The sequence below is a fragment of the Podarcis pityusensis genome (genome assembly GCF_964106645.2).
Source record: "Podarcis pityusensis genome assembly, chromosome: 6".
Taxonomy (NCBI): Eukaryota; Metazoa; Chordata; class Lepidosauria; order Squamata; family Lacertidae; genus Podarcis; species Podarcis pityusensis.
In genome coordinates this window covers 16,408,138-16,423,561 of record NC_138030.1, presented here as the reverse complement: position 1 = coordinate 16,423,561, position 15,424 = coordinate 16,408,138, and the positions used below count along the sequence as shown (strand labels likewise).

The 15,424-nt window shown below is 45.3% G+C and overlaps 1 protein-coding gene across 1 annotated transcript; it reads left to right on the top strand.

Moving 5' to 3' along the window:
- Positions 1 to 331: 331 nt before the first annotated feature.
- On the top strand, positions 332 to 5,979 carry PFDN4 (prefoldin subunit 4). Its single transcript, XM_081011679.1, has 4 exons — positions 332 to 512; positions 2,942 to 3,049; positions 3,442 to 3,582; positions 5,588 to 5,979. Exons 1-4 carry the CDS (start codon positions 489 to 491, stop codon positions 5,717 to 5,719), a joined length of 405 nt encoding a protein of 134 aa, XP_080867805.1. The 5' UTR covers positions 332 to 488; the 3' UTR covers positions 5,720 to 5,979.
- Positions 5,980 to 15,424: the final 9,445 nt, after the last annotated feature.

Sequence of the window (15,424 nt, the reverse complement as noted above, 5' to 3'; positions counted from 1 at the left end):
CTCTCCCAAGTGGGGCGGATGCTGCGGGACCACCAAGTCCCATCAACCCCTGCCAGGATGGCCCAAGGTCAGGGATGCTGGGAATAACATCTGGAGCGCGGCAGATTCCCGCGCCAACCTGCAAAATCCCAAACCCTTCCCCGTGTCTGCTCTGCCACCTGCTGGCTCTCGCCGCGCGCGGCAACCGGACCTATTGGGCGCATGCGCTTTCCCTCTTCGATTTTTGCCGGCCAACCGGCCTTCGCCTCCTCCCTCCGCCTCTCCTTTGAAGCCGGGCGATACCAACATCTGCCGCAGAGAGGGGGGTGGTACCCTCTGATAAGCTTGAGGGGAGGGAGCGAAATTCCCTTCGAGGAAACAAAATAACCCCGGGGTATGTTTTAATTTTTCCTCAGGGGAGAGAAACAAAACAAAAACCGGGTTGGAGGAGAGCCGAGTGGGGGAGCCGTCTCCCCCTCCAGAGGAGAGGACGTAGTTCAGTCCCCAAGATGGCGGCCACCATGAAGAAAGCGGTGAGTGAGCTGCTGAAGGGAGGCCGGGGAGGGAGAGGTTGTGGCGGCTACGGAGGCGCCTCCGGTTGTGGCCTTTGCCTTGTGAAGGGAGGCTGAGGGGGGCCAGGCGAGGCGGCGGGACCGGGAAGCCTCGGGACTCAGCCCCTCTCTCCCCCCAAAATAACGATCTTTGGCCCGAGGCCAAACAGAACCATAAAAGCTTAGAGTCGGAGGGGACACCCGGGGGTCATCTAGCCCAACCCCCTACGAGGCGGGAATCTCAGCTAAAGCATCCATGGCCACCCAACCTCTGCTTACAAACCTCCAAGGAAGGAGAGTCCGCCACCTCCTGAAGGAGACGGTTCCACTGCTGAACAGCTCTTTCTACCAGAAAGTTTTTCCTGACGTTTGAGTCGGAATCTCCCTTTTTTGCAACCTGAAGCCATGGGTTCGAGTCCTACCCTCCAGAGCAGGAGGAAACAAGCCTGCTCCCGCCTCCCATGTGGCAGCCCTTCAGATATCTGAAGATGGGTATTTCCTCTCAGTCTCCTCTTTTTCAGGCTAAACATGCCCAGCTCCTTCAACCGTTCCTCATAAGGCTTGGTTTTTCAGGCTCTTTTTGCCCTCCTCTGCAATTTATTATTAAATTATTGATTGATTTAATTTATATACCGCCCTATACCTAGAGATCTCAGGGCGGTTCGCAGAATAAAATCAAAATATAAAACCACAAAATAAACAATCAAAATAAAAACACCCCCCCCAAAAAAAACACATTTCAAAAGGGCATAGGACCCTCACAACATTTAAATTAAGGCAGTTAACCGACCTGGACAGGAGCCACTAGTTGGAAACGTTCCAGCTTGTCAACATCTTTCTTAAATTGTGGTGCCCAGAATTGGACACAGTATTCCAAGTGTGGTCTGACCAAGGCAGAATAGAGTGGTTCTATTACTTCCCTTGATCGGGACACTATACTTATATGCAGCCTAGAATAGCATTAGCTTTTTTTGCTGCTGCATCACACTATTGACTCATGTTAACCTTGTGGTCCATAAAGCCCCCTAGGTCCTTTTCACGTGTACTGCTAACACTCTAGCTGTTTCCCATCATATATTTGTGGAGCTGGTTCTTCCTGCCTTAGTACAGAACCTTACCTTTATCCATCTATCCAGATAGTAAATGTTGCTGAACTTGCTTTAGCTAAATCTATTCTTTGGTACATACAAACAGATCCCGTTGTAAGACTCGCTGCCTCATCCTGTGCATTTTTCCTTGGAAGAAAGTCTCAATAAATGTAACAGGAATTGCTCTCAAGTTGGAGTGTACAAGCAGGCTGGTGGTCACCCTACAAAGAATCTGGTCTTTTGGACGTACCTGTTGAGTGTTGGGTGGTGTGTGTTTTGCACATTTGAAGGGCTTTCTGGAGGGGCACATAGGTTAGTCTCTTGCTGCAAGAACAAAAGACTCAACACATTTATTATGGCATGCATTTATCAGATACATGAAGTGTCCTGAGTTGTGGGTTCATTTTGTGTGTTTGTGTGTGTGTTGGGATTTGGTGCGATCAGACAGACATGCAATGCAGAAAAGTATAGACCTTTCTAATTATATTATTAGCAGTGACCATTCACAGTAAATAAGAGTTGAAAAGACGTATCCTTGCATTGGTAAGCCGATTAATACATGCAGTTAATACAGAGAAATCTGTCGTGTCAATTCAATCCACATGTGACAGCATTGAACATCTTGATTACTGTACAATTATGCAAAGGGCACTGAGGGAGAAAAAATGCACACACCCCATTATAAACTATAGGGCATTGTTTATTTTATCTATTTACTACGGTTGGATCCAGACAAAGTTAGTTTAACTTTGTCCCTTTTGAAATCCATGCAGCCTATCTTAGCCAAGACTAACTTTTCACATTTATTACTTGTGTCGGGTTCCAACGTTACATTCATCTCCAAGGCGCTCAAGGCAGTGTATGTGGTTCTCTTTCCCACAACAATACTGTTGAGAGACAGTGATTGACCCAAGGCCACCCAGTGAACTTTACGTTCAAGTGTGGATTTGAACTCGGGTCTCTCAGGACCTAGTACAACACAAGCCAGCATACTACACTGGCTCCTTTGTGATCTCAGGTGTTACCTATGGTCACTTTGTCTATGCTAATGTCCCAAGGTGTTTGTCTGCAAATGTCCTCATGCTCCTTGTTAATGTGCTTTTGTTTCCTTCCTGGTCTTGCTTCTGTTGAGTTTAGGTAGCCAGCTGGTTGGAAATCCTTTGGAAAATAATGCTGGTAAAATGTGGATATGTTGACTAGCTAATCTAAAGCAGAAACTTTAATGGTGAGCACACTGTGTTCCATAATTGGATTGAAAACTCATATGATTGTCTTGTGTGTTATGTGTATTGAGCTCTCCCTGTTTCTGCTGGTCTTTTCCAGGCAGCAGAAGATGTCAATGTTACCTTCGAGGATCAACAGAAAATTAACAAGTTTGCAAGAAACACCAGCAGAATTACAGAACTGAAAGAAGAAATAGAGGATAAAAAGGTACCCTTACTATAAAGCCTCTGGATGGGAATCTGTTCACTGTATGAAATCCTAAGCACGCCCAGCAGTGTAGAAGGTCCCATTTAACTGAGTGGAACTTCCAGTGATATGAGGTGGGAAATGTTATATTTTTCCACACTTCTTTGGAAATGCATTGTTTTTATAACGTTGGTAGCAGAATGAATGGGCACAGTGCAAGTCAAACTGGGTAACTGAAAATCATACTAGTTAAATTAAAAAAATCAAAGTTGTGATTAATGTTTTTCTGGTGTTCACTAGGAAGCACATATATTTATGTACACAACTCTTCAGGCATGCTAAAATTAGTAGGTTACAGATTTTAGTATGTTACTAGTAACTGGATGGGAGAGTTACTGATCTCTTGATCACAGAAACAGCTTCAGAACTTGCAAGATGCATGTGATGACCTCATGATGCTTGACGACGATTCACTACTGATACCTTATCAAATCGGAGATGTCTTCATTAGTCACCCACAGGAAGAAACAGAAGAGATGCTGGAGGAAGCAAAGGTTCGTGCTTATTCCTTGTGGATCTTCTGTGGGTCCTCTCAGTGATACAGCAAAAAATATTTGTGTGTGAAGCATCATTGAGTCTGGCAGATAAAAACCTGATAAGAGTCTTCTCTCTCTTTCCCTCTCTCTTCTCTTCTCTCTGTTCGTTACTATACTAAATAATACTGTAGTATTAAACATTTCTGCTGTGTAGGTTTTCTGCATAGGACAGACACAGCATCCATATTAACAGGCCGGTTTGCCCCCATACTGCCCCACCAATGTAGCAAGATGGGGAGCTGCCTTATAGGAAGTTGGGCCTGGTGTCAGAAGCTGACATGCATACAGCTCAGTAGCACAGCATCAGTTTTGCATGCAGGTCCCAGATTCAGTCTCTGGCATCTTCAGGTAGGACTGGGAGAGAGCCCTGTCTGAATTGCTACCAGTCAGTATTGACAGCATAAAGGTAGATGGGTCAATGGTCTGTCATAGTGTATGGAAACTTCCTATGAAATGCCAGGGCTCATGTGCTCTGGAGGGCCCTCTGGGCTGACACTGGTTGCCGGTGTCTCTTTTTTCTTTACCCATTTTCACTAGGGCAGTAGGCTGGTAGTGCTCAGTCTGGTGCTGTGAAGCCACAAGCTGGGGTGAGGCTGCAGCAGCCTGCCATCTTCATTTCTCCAGTGATGCCTACCCATGCCACTGCTTGGTAAGGCTATCTGAAAGGCCCAGCAGGCAGATGCTGAGGTGGATGGGGCAGGGCCCCTCCAACCGGTTGCCAGCCCTGTTCCCTGGCACCTGATAAGCCATTTCCCCCAGTACTGATACTAGAGGTTGTGAGCCTAGTCGTCACTGAGGTGTTAAGCTGGCATCTTGAATGTATCACTCCACTGCAAAGGTGGAAGGGACATAGCTCCACATTAGAACATCTGTTTTGCATGCAAAAGGTCCCGGGTTCATTCCCTGACATCTCCTGGTAAGGCTGGGAGAGGCAATATTTTCACATGGAAGATCATTATTGGGAGCCCCCATTTGCAGTTTAAAGTGGTACTGTTCATACACAGGTTTACCACCTTATGGAAAACTAGGTTTGCAGGATTTGGAAAAACTTAGTGGCCCTGAACTTCAGTGCTTAACACCTCAGTGTGTATACCTTTCAGTGGGACATTGATACATTTGCCCTCTTATTTATCATTAATATATATGCTCCTGCTTTAAGTATAAAACTTGCTGGATTGGATCCAGAGTTAAGCATGCCTAATGATGCTGGTGGAAGCTGACTTTCCCTCACACACCCCGCCCCCCGGAGCCTCCTTATCTTTGAAAATACTCCACTGGGGCTGGGGGACCTGCTCATGGAGGTGGGCTGTGGTGCAGGAAGGTGAATTCCCCCAAATTTTGTGGAGGCTGGGGTTTGCCATGGGCCGGAGAGGATGGGGAAGGCAGCTTTTGCAGCCCCCAATATGATTAACTCTGGATACAACCAGCTATGTTCTCCCCATCTTGAAAAAAAGTTATAATTAGAATAGTGGTCAAAACTGGCTGACACTGATTTTCATGAAGCTCATCAGATTTCATTTAGGATCACTTGAAAAGCATCAGTCTTGGTCTTATAAACCATTGTTTATTAGATCAGTAATGCGTACCACTTTCTTCCCTTCTCCCTCCTGACTCATGCCTTAATTTCAGACTCCTGGAGTTTTTTAAGCCACAGTTTCCCATTCTATCCAACCTGATCCTGTTTTCCAAGCAGCTGCACAGATCTTTCTAGAGATCTCTAGAGTCTATGCTCGGACAGATTAGGAAGCTTTTCCTCTGATTCTGATTTTTATAAAAATAAAAATATTCTAAACCCCTAAGCCTGATTAACGTGTTTCCAAAAAGCTTGTTTACAGTGTCTTGTCATTTATAATAGCTGGTCCTGTAGAAAATCTATAGATTTCTTCTGAGAACTGGATGTTAGGCAGTTGTGGTTTTTTATTATTTGTTTGGGGTTGTTACTTTTTCTTCTTCTTTTTCTCAGAAAAACCTGCAGGAAGAAATTGGCGCTTTGGAGTCACGAGTAGAATCCATCCAGAGAGTATTATCAGACCTCAAAGTCCAGCTTTATGCAAAGTTCGGCAACAATATAAATCTTGAGGCAGATGATAATTAAATATTGTAGAAATAGTATTTTGTTTTTGTACTAATTATTCTGCTCTTGCAATAATGTTTTGAGAAGCCCCACATATTTGTTCGTTTTCAGGAAAAATGCATTCACTTGTCTGTTTCATGTATTTAAAGACGACATTCTTATTTTGCAAATGTATCATTATTTATATATGTTAAGTGAATAAATCCAAATTCCGCAGGTGCATTATCAAGGTTGGGTGCTTAAAGGCTTATTGAAATGATAATAAAAGTCAAACAAACTTATTGCGTCTTGTGCTTAAAATGTCCTTCCAAAAATAATGTAGTATAACAAGGGGATGGTGTGAAATCGCTCTGTAGACTCAGTGAACAGTCTTCTTTCTGGCAATCATTATTTTTGAACACCTTCAATTTAATGGTAATGGGAATATAGAGGCAGAGGGACCGAGCTGTGACCCAGGAGGCAGGCAGCTCAAATGTCATCTTGCCTGTGAGCTTAGGATAAACTGATCTTAGGGTTTCGTTTACAATATGGGGCTCATAACACTGACCTACTACGCTGGTTGTGAAGACTGAGACAATGAAGTCCTATGGATACCTGGTTGCCACCAGAGAATATCTTAGCACTTAGAATAAACACCCCTAAGTGCAATTTTTTCCATTAATAATTGCGCTGAATCTCCTGTATTCAATGTGTTAATTGCATTGCAACATCCAGCATTGGTGTTATAAAAATGTAGGGTCAAATAGTTCTTCCATATCACTTACTTTTACACCATGGCTATTGATTTACCAGGTGCCATTTAAAAATGGAAAAGCAAGGCCTCTACAGTCTTTAAGTAAAGCACAAGGGGGGGGAACGGGGGACGGAGTAGTCTTTATTCATGATGTTCAAAACCACATGTAAGGTGCCTAGCATAAGCGTAGAAAATCCCAGAACATTTGTATACGAGAAAAACATACCACTGAGAATCTTGTCTTCTGTGCCTTTGTGGCTAATGAAGCAAACTGCTATTATTGACTGTCCAGAAGATGGCACTAGAATGCCAGCTATCTCTAGGCAGAGAACAGGGCAAAGAGATTTCCCCAGAATAAATTGTCGTATTTGCCAAAGAACCACAAATTCATTTCAGCAGGAAGAGGGGCTTGGGTTAGATAAATTAATGGAGAGGTGGTCTGTCAATGGCTGTTACTCAAGAGGGTGATATGGAACCTTCATGTTCAGGAAGCCACTGACTACCTGCTTCTAGGGAGTGATAGCAGGAGAGCGTAATTTCCCTCATGTCTTCTTTGTGGATTTCCTGGAGTTAACCAGTTGGTCACTATGGGAAGCAGAATGCTTGACTTCAGTGCCACCAGCAGGGCTTTCCATATCTCTTGGATTCTAGCTCACCTCTGCAGCAGAGCATCACATACTTATCTTGTCCCTGCAACAGAAAGTGGTTCAGATTATTTCAGTCAGCTCCAAACCTGATTTTCAAAAGCCAAGAAGCAAACGGAAGAACAGAACAGAGTGCCATTTACTTTGTTAGCGTTCTTCAATAGGAAACATCCTGGCAGGCCCTGAGCTGCGTCGTGTGCCTTCAAACCATTCTGTCAGCTGAATCAGGATTGTAGAGTTGGAAGGGAGCCCTAGGGCTATCTAGTCCAATCCCCTGCAATGCAAGTATCTTTTTGCCCTTTGGGCTCAAACCCACTTCCCTGAGATTAAAGGTCTCATGCTCTACTGACTGAGCTATCAGGCAGGAAATGAGACACTCATGTAGTAGGCTGTCCTTTCTCCAGGGAGCTCTCATTCCACCCACTCTTGCCTCCCAACAACCCGGTGATGAGTAGGTTTGGCTGAGAGGTAGTGTCTGACCCAAGGCCACTTTCTTGGCTGAGCTGGTGGTGCAGATAGGTAATTTTAGATCCTAGGCTTGATCTTCAGAAGGTACTTCAGAAGGTAAGCCAGCTCATGTGCTTGGGGACCCTTCTGCTTATTCTCCTGAGTGGGGCCCTGCACCACTAGGTTGAGACTTGGAACTCCAGTCTCCCCAGTTGAGGTTCAGCAATCTATTCGCTGTTGTGGCTGGCTCATATTAGTCCTTTGGACCACTAGGAAAGTGCAGAAACATTTGCTTACAGCCATCTTCTAGATGCCTCCTTGCACGTTTTTGACCTGGTCTTTACTGTCTCGGCAAGACAAGGATGGGCTGATCTTTCAGGATGGAAGAAGCAGCTTTGGCTGCTCTGACAGTGACCCAGTTTGTGCACGTAACCCTATGCCAAACTATGGTTCAGCACGAATGAGCAAATGTATTATGGCTTGCTGGAGAGAAGATTGTGGCTGTTTTGCTCCTCTTCCAATCTTGCTGCTGCCATGCTGCTGTGAGCTAAGTCATGGTTCGGCTTAGTGATACATCTGATCCTTTGCTCATGGTTTATCTCATGAGCTGTAGCTAAGGTTTGTTTCACCGCCAACAGATTTTAAATGTTTTCAATATGGTTTGTTTGTAATTGTACTTTGTATCATATACCGTATTTTTCGCTCCATAAGGCGCACTGGACCATAAGGCGCACCTAGTTTTTAGAGGGGGAAATCAAGAAAAAAAAATATTCCCCCCCCCGCCCAGCCCCAAAGAACAGCGGACAGGCGGGGAGCGGCTGCACGCGGCTATGGCACAATCTAAGACAGCCAGCGGGATGGATCCCGCTCGCTGTCTTGGCTTCCTCTTTAGCCGCGCAACCTCTCCGGCTGGGAGAGGCTGCACACAACTATGGCAATTCCCCCACCTCCCGCAAAAGCCCACAGGAGCCATGCACCCTTTAAGGAGCGCACGGCTCCTGCAGGCTTTTCTACGAGGAGGGAGAAGGGACTGAATGGCCGCATCAGTCCCTTCTCACTCCTGGGGAAAAGCCCGCAAGAGCCGCATGGAGCTTGTGTGCGGCTCTTGGGGGCTTTTCCTGCCTGCCTCTCCCCTGCGTTCGCTCCATAAGACACACACACATTTCCCCTTACTTTTTAGGAGGGAAAAAGTGTGTCTTATGGAGCGAAAAATACGGTAAGTGTTTGTCACCCTTTTCTCCTTTGAGAAAAATAAAAATGAAACACCACTTTGTGCTCTGATCAAATTCGCCCCCTCCTCCTGTGGCTATTTTTAACCAAAGAAATTTGTTGAGAGATCTTATCATGGGGGCCTCATGCCACATGTAGTTTGGACTTCATTATGTGTATATGAGTTCATATCTCGAAATAGTTCAGGTAACTTATTGTTCTCCTCGTGTGCGTGTGTGCACGCGCTTGTAGTTCACCCACTTGCAGAAGCAAGAAGTCAGTAAACAGCAGAGACCTTTTCTTTAATCATTGAACAACACAACATAATTGTCTTTGGAAACACCAGGGCAATAAGCTGGTGCCCAAGAAGGCTTATTAAGCGCCACATGCAAAGGCAATGCTTGAAAAGTGGTGGACAAAGACAGCAGGCTCAATATTGGCCTGTTTTAAAATTAGCACTCGGGGGTAAACTAATAAGATGTGCACTTTGATTCTGGGTTGTGTTGCTTCAATCTCTGCTGCCCAATAACACAATTAAAAGTTTTGTACAGAAGGGAGAAACTTTGGACGTATGTTTTCAAAAGGCAGAAACATTCAGTGGGTACAAAGGCCTGCTTCACACATGCTTCAGAATCTCCTGGGTACACTAGACACTAGATTACCGGCCCCAGATGAATGTGTGAATGCAGAGCCGAACACAGTCTTTAACTGCATAGCTAGCAATTCTGTCCTGAGTTATCCTCCGGAGCGATTTTTGAACCAGCCAAGAGAAAGCACTGCTTTACACAGTGCATGATTAAAAACAATGGGATTTGCTACCCTAAGTGGTGGTGATGGTCACCAATTGATATGGCTTTAAAATGGGATTAGACAAATACATGGAAGATAATGGTCTCAATGGCAGCTAGTCATGATAGATAGGTGGGACCTCCAGCACACCAGTCATTGGGACTGGAGAAGGCTGTTTCACTCATGCCTTACCTGTGAGATTCCCATAGGTATATGCTGAACATGCATTTCTTTATCCTGGCCTTTGACACCCAAGACATAGCTGTCTAATCTGTCTGTCTGTCTATCATCTTGGTATCTACCCCATTCAAATTGTAAGTTGTTTTAACTGATTTTCATTTTAAAAAAAGCAAATGTAACCAAAAGAAACAGTGTCAGCTTACATTAACAATAAAGCTAACCCATCAACCCTGACCTAAGGGTATAAATTAATATAAGCACTCCATAGGTCCAAACAGATATTGATATGAGATGGACACTCATAAGATACACATCTGAACATAGAAAGGAGCAAGATCTTCAGAGTACTGAGGAGCAAAGGTGGGTATTTATCCTTCCAACCTTGAGGTATAAGTTTCTTTGCAAAGGCTTGCAGGATCTATTTCAGTTGTCCTTCGGATTTAATTGATTTTAATATTGTATGTTTATATTGTTAATCTGCCCTGGGACCTTATGGTGAAGGGCAGGTAAGAAATCCAACTGATCGTCATCATCGTCATAATCTAGTTGGCCACTCTGGGAAACCGAAAGGTGGTCTAGATAAGGCTTTGGTCTAATTCAGCAGGGGCTGTTACCTTCTTATAGCTCTCCTCACCATTTCAGTTCTTGCAGGAGGGTGTGGCTCCAATGCCCGGCATGGCTCTCTTTTTTAAGTAGGAGAGCTAATTGTGCAAAATCATCAAACAGATGTAAATAGGTGTCCTGATGTCATCCGGTGTCCAACACTAGCGACTGAAGCTAAATTTATGCTCCTGACATAAAGGGACATCCAATTTGTGCATGTTGATTAGATGTTTGTCACTTCAGACAGAATGCTTGGAAAATTAGGCAGCAAGGAAGCTTTTAGCCAGTGGCAATGATGAATTTATTAGGGACATGGGTGGCGCTATGGTCTAAACCACTGAACCGATCGGAAGGTTGGCGGTTCGAATCCCCGCGACGGGGTGAGCTCCCATTGCTCGGTCCCAGCTCTTGCCAACCTAGCAGTTCGAAAGCACGTCAAGTGCAAGTAGATAAATAGGTACCGCTCCAGCAGGAAGGTAAACGGCGTTTCTGTGCGCGGCTCTGGTTTCTCCAGAAGTGGCTTAGTCATGCTGGCCACATGACCCGGAAAAACTGTCTGTGGACAAATGTCAGCTCCCTCAGCCAGTAAAGCGAGATGAGCACTGCAACCCCAGAGTCGTTCGCGACTGGACTTAACTGTCAGGGGTCCTTTACCTTTTAAAAGAAGGAGAAGGAGAAGAAGAAGAAGAAGAAGAAGAAGAAGAAGAAGAAGAGGAGGAGGAGGAGGAGGAGTAGTTTGGATTTGATATCCCGCCTTTCGCTCCCTTTAAGGAGTCTCAAAGCGGCTAACATTCTCCTTTCCCTTCCTCCCCCACAACAAACACTCTGTGAGGTGAGTGGGGCTGAGAGACTTCAAAGAAGTGTGACTGGCCCAAGGTCACCCAGCAGCTGCATGTGGAGGAGCAGAGACACAAACCCAGTTCCCCAGATTACGAGTCTACCGCTCTTAACCACTACACCACACTGGCTCTCTCTCAATAATGATGAATTTAAGGTGGCTGTGAGCAGTTGTGGGGTGTTCTCTCTCTCTCTTTTTAAACTACATGCAATGGCTTGGCATACCGCCTGAAAAAGGGGACCGTGCAAGTCTTAAAATAGTGCGCCAAGTAGATGCAAACTGCCACTGGATGATGGACATCTCCTTCCAATGCATGCAAAATTGGTGCTAAGCACTGCTAACAGCTGCTTGATCTCAACGTAATAATAAATTAAGAGAGAGTTGTGCTAACAAGCAGCAACATCATATATTTATCTGTCTGTGGATTCCGGATCTTTTAATTTGGCACATTTGGAAGAACACAGCGAAGAAATAAAATGAAAAATAAAGCTGTTTCATTGGTCCCCGGGACCACCCCATTTCACTGAAATATGGAAAATCTCATAGTAACTAGCTGTGCCATCAAGCATTTGGAATCAGAAGCCTGGAATATATTGTCATTCAATTTTTGCAGTTGGAAGCACAGACTCTCTCTCTCTCTCTCTCTCCCTGTGTTTGGAAAAGGCTTCTGTGTGGCTTGTGGCACATTTACCCTTGGTGAAGTGTGTGGGATTGTTTTTTTTTTGCTTTGCCACTGAGTAAAAATAATTATGAAATGGTTTTGTTGAGTAAAAACACCAAATCCACTGCAATTGCATGACCTGAATTTGCTGGTATACAGTTGACTCTCACATGCAACATTCCAACAGTGAAGTATAGGGATGGATAAATCTCTCGGTTTCAGTTTTCTCCTTTTCCCAGCCTTATATTCCAGATTTTCATGTTTCTGCAGCAATTTGCACTATTGCTGTTGGCTGGTTTTTTTAATCCTCATGAAAGTTCTCCAGCATTTTAGTGCAAATTTCTCCTAACACATTTCTACGTGCAGTTTGGACAAAGTATACCCATTTTTGCAAGCTGATTCCCCGAGTATAATGCATGTTTGCCATTTTCCTTAATGTATGCATTTCTGTACACACGTGCATTTTTGTACACTCTATTTGGGTGGAGAGCTGCACTGCAAATCTTGGAGGAGTGTGAATTTTGATGGCTGGCTGTGTTTCGGTTTGCATATTATTCTGGAAAGTGTGACTTGGGTAGATTCTTCTTCAGATGCGCACCAAATCCAATTTCTCCCCCACCCTTAGTTCTGAAGCTGCCCAGTGTTCTGACACCATTTCACTGTGTGTCCCCCTGCCCTGGCATGGGAGTCAGTTATGTACCACAGGAGCGCACAGCATAAGGAGATAACAACAACAACAATTGATTACATATACCTTGCCCATCTGGCTGGCCTCCCCAGCCACTCTGGGTGGCTCCCAACAGAATATTAAAAACATGATAAAACATCAAACATTAAAAGCTTCCCTAAACATGACTGCCTTCAGGTGTTTTCTAAAATCAGGTAGTTGTTTATTTTCTTGACATCTGATGGGAGGGCGTTCCACAGGGCAGGCGCCACTACCGAGAAGGCCCTCTGCCTGGTTCCCTGTAACCTCACTTCTCGCAGTGCGAGAACCGCCAGAAGCCCCTTGGCACCAGACCTCAGTGTCTGGGCTGAATGATGGGGGTGGAGACGCTCCTTCAGGTATACTGGGCCAAGGCCATTTAGGGCTTTAAAGGTCAGCACCAAAACTTTGAATTGTTCTTGGAAACGTACTGGCAGCCAATGAAGATCTTTCAGGACCGGTGTTATATTGTCTCGGCAGAAATGAGGTAAGCTGCAGTACACATTCGAGTGGCGAGAGAAAGAATTCATCCTGCAGGGCTGCTATGTTGAGTGGCAACCCCATAACAGCTCTTCCCCAGATCCTGGCCCAGATCCAAGGCAAAATGAAGCATCTCCAACTCTAGCGAAACAAAAGGGATGGAGGAGGCATGCTTTGTTCGGCACTCGACAGGGGCCACTAAAGGTTATTCCTACCTTCAGGGGACCGGCTTTGCAAAACGACAAGCCGTTTCATTAGCGCATCTCGATCCGACGGACACAGATGAAGGAGAGCTTCCTTGCTTAAAGCCTTCTATCAGAACTCAATAAATAATTCATGGGGCACAGTTTACCGGGTACATTTGGAGTCACAAATTGGCTGTGAGAAAACAAGCGTGATTTTTCTCCGGTGGGTTAATTATTCAGGATGAGTGGCTAAATTGCCCCCTTGTTCCTTCCTGTCTGATTCTCCTTGCAAATATCCAATATTTAGGTTGTGTTTAGATGTTACATGGCACACTGCTTCGGATGCTATCGATCAGTTCCCCCCCTGATTAGGGGAGCGTCCCTCATAGAGTAAAGTCCGGGAGCGAATGTTCATGATTTCTCATCTGAAATTCAATTTGTGTTGGTCATCAGCAATGCTTGCTTTCAAGGCTTTCCCTTTTAGGAAATAACTAAATCTGTAGACTATTGGGGGGGGGGGGATTCTCAAAATGCCACTCATCCATGGAGCTATGAATAGGGGTTTTTTTAAACCTCTAAGGAAACCTGGAGGTCATCCAGCTGAGAGACTGGCTTCATGTAGGATGCAACTATGGCACCCCTGACAGATGGCCATTCATCCTCTGCTTAAATACCTCCAGCCACACCTGGTTAGCAGTAGTAGAGCAGCACAGGAACTGGCCAAAGGCAAGGTACTCAGAAGGGCTCCTCACCAGCTTGAGCCCAACTTTGCTGTGCTGCCCACTCTCCTCCCTGCTACCTCTCAAATCTCTCAGAAGCCAGAGATGCACTTCACTCATTCAATGAATGCTTATAGGAGAAGCATACCATCAGAGACCACGAAACACAGAGGACTCTGTAAGGCAGAACTTCCATAAACATAATTTTATTGTGCTTTTATCAGATTGCTTTTTACAGCCATGGCTTTCCCCCAGGGCTGTCTTAAGCATATGCGGTGCCAGGGTGTGAAGATTTGCCCGGTGCCCCCTGGCTGCCCAGTCCCTGGTGCGCAGGAGGGTGGAACCGGCTGGCTGCCTCAGCGTTTTGCTGGCTCGGTCGCCCCCAAACTTGCAGCGCAGAGCCGCCTGTAGCAGAAGACCAATGGGTGGGCTCTTCCCTGGACTCAAATCTCAGGCCCCGGACTCTTGGCCTGGCACCCCTGAGAGCCCGGCACCCGGGTGCCCCGCACCCCTAGCACCTATGGGTAAGACGGCCCTGCTTTCCCCAAAGAATTCTGGGAGCTGTAGTTTGTTAAGGGTGCTGAAAGTTGCTAGGAGGCCCCTATGCTCCACCTCCTGGAGCTACAATTTCCTGGGTGGTTTAACAACCAATTCCTCTTCACAGGGAACCCTGGGATTTGTAAGGAATAGTAATAGTCTTCTCTCACTTTGTTCCTCATTGAGTGATTCGCGGAGGTAATATGACTAGTAGCCATTGATACCTTTATTCTCCATAGTCAGAGGTAGTAATGCGTCTGAAAATCTTAGGAGGGGAGAGTGTTGTGGCGTTCAGGATGTTCTTGTGTGTTTTCTGCAGGCATCTGGTTGGCCACTGTAAGAACAGGATGCTGGAATGAATGGACCACTGCCCTTGACCCATGTTCTTATGCTTAGTTCCCACTCAAAGCAATTTAATTTGATGGTGTCACTATATGCCACATGGAAAATTACTTCCTTTCATCTGCCCTGAATCTCTTGACATTTAGCTTCATTTCCGAGAGGGAGAAAAACACGTCTCTATCTACTTTCTCTGCACCATCCCACGGTATTAAGCATCTCTGGGCTACAGAACATGCCTAGATTTGGTCACAGGAGCCCACATCCTCAGTCTGACCTGGACAGTCGATTTGGCGAGAAGACTCGAATCATTTCCATTCCCAGCCCCATTTTATTCCTGCTTCAATTTGTTCCTTGGGACAGGAGAAACAAATGATTAGACAGGAACAACATAGTTATTATTCCGCTGAAACGGCAGCAACACTGAGAGTGCAAGATGACATGAAGTCCATGGAAATTAGATATAATCATATTCTCTGCTCGATTTGTTTCCCTCTCTGGGGTTATTTTTAGTCTTGTTTACTTTAATTGTGTGGATGTCTGAAAGCCTATCTCGTTCCATGTTGCGCAGTGCATAATAGTGGTTCCTTCTGTGTCTGCCATGCAGTCATTTTGTTTCCAGCCTTCTCTGTGCAGATTTTGCATACACAATGCCA

Bases quoted from the DNA above. Each gene is read 5' to 3' on its own strand.
- PFDN4 (XM_081011679.1), top strand. From the start codon at position 489: ATGGCGGCCACCATGAAGAAAGCG. The intron at 513-2,941 runs GTGAGTGAGCTG...GGTCTTTTCCAG, and splicing joins CGGCCACCATGAAGAAAGCG to GCAGCAGAAGATGTCAATGT. The intron at 3,583-5,587 runs GTTCGTGCTTAT...TCTTTTTCTCAG, and splicing joins AGATGCTGGAGGAAGCAAAG to AAAAACCTGCAGGAAGAAAT.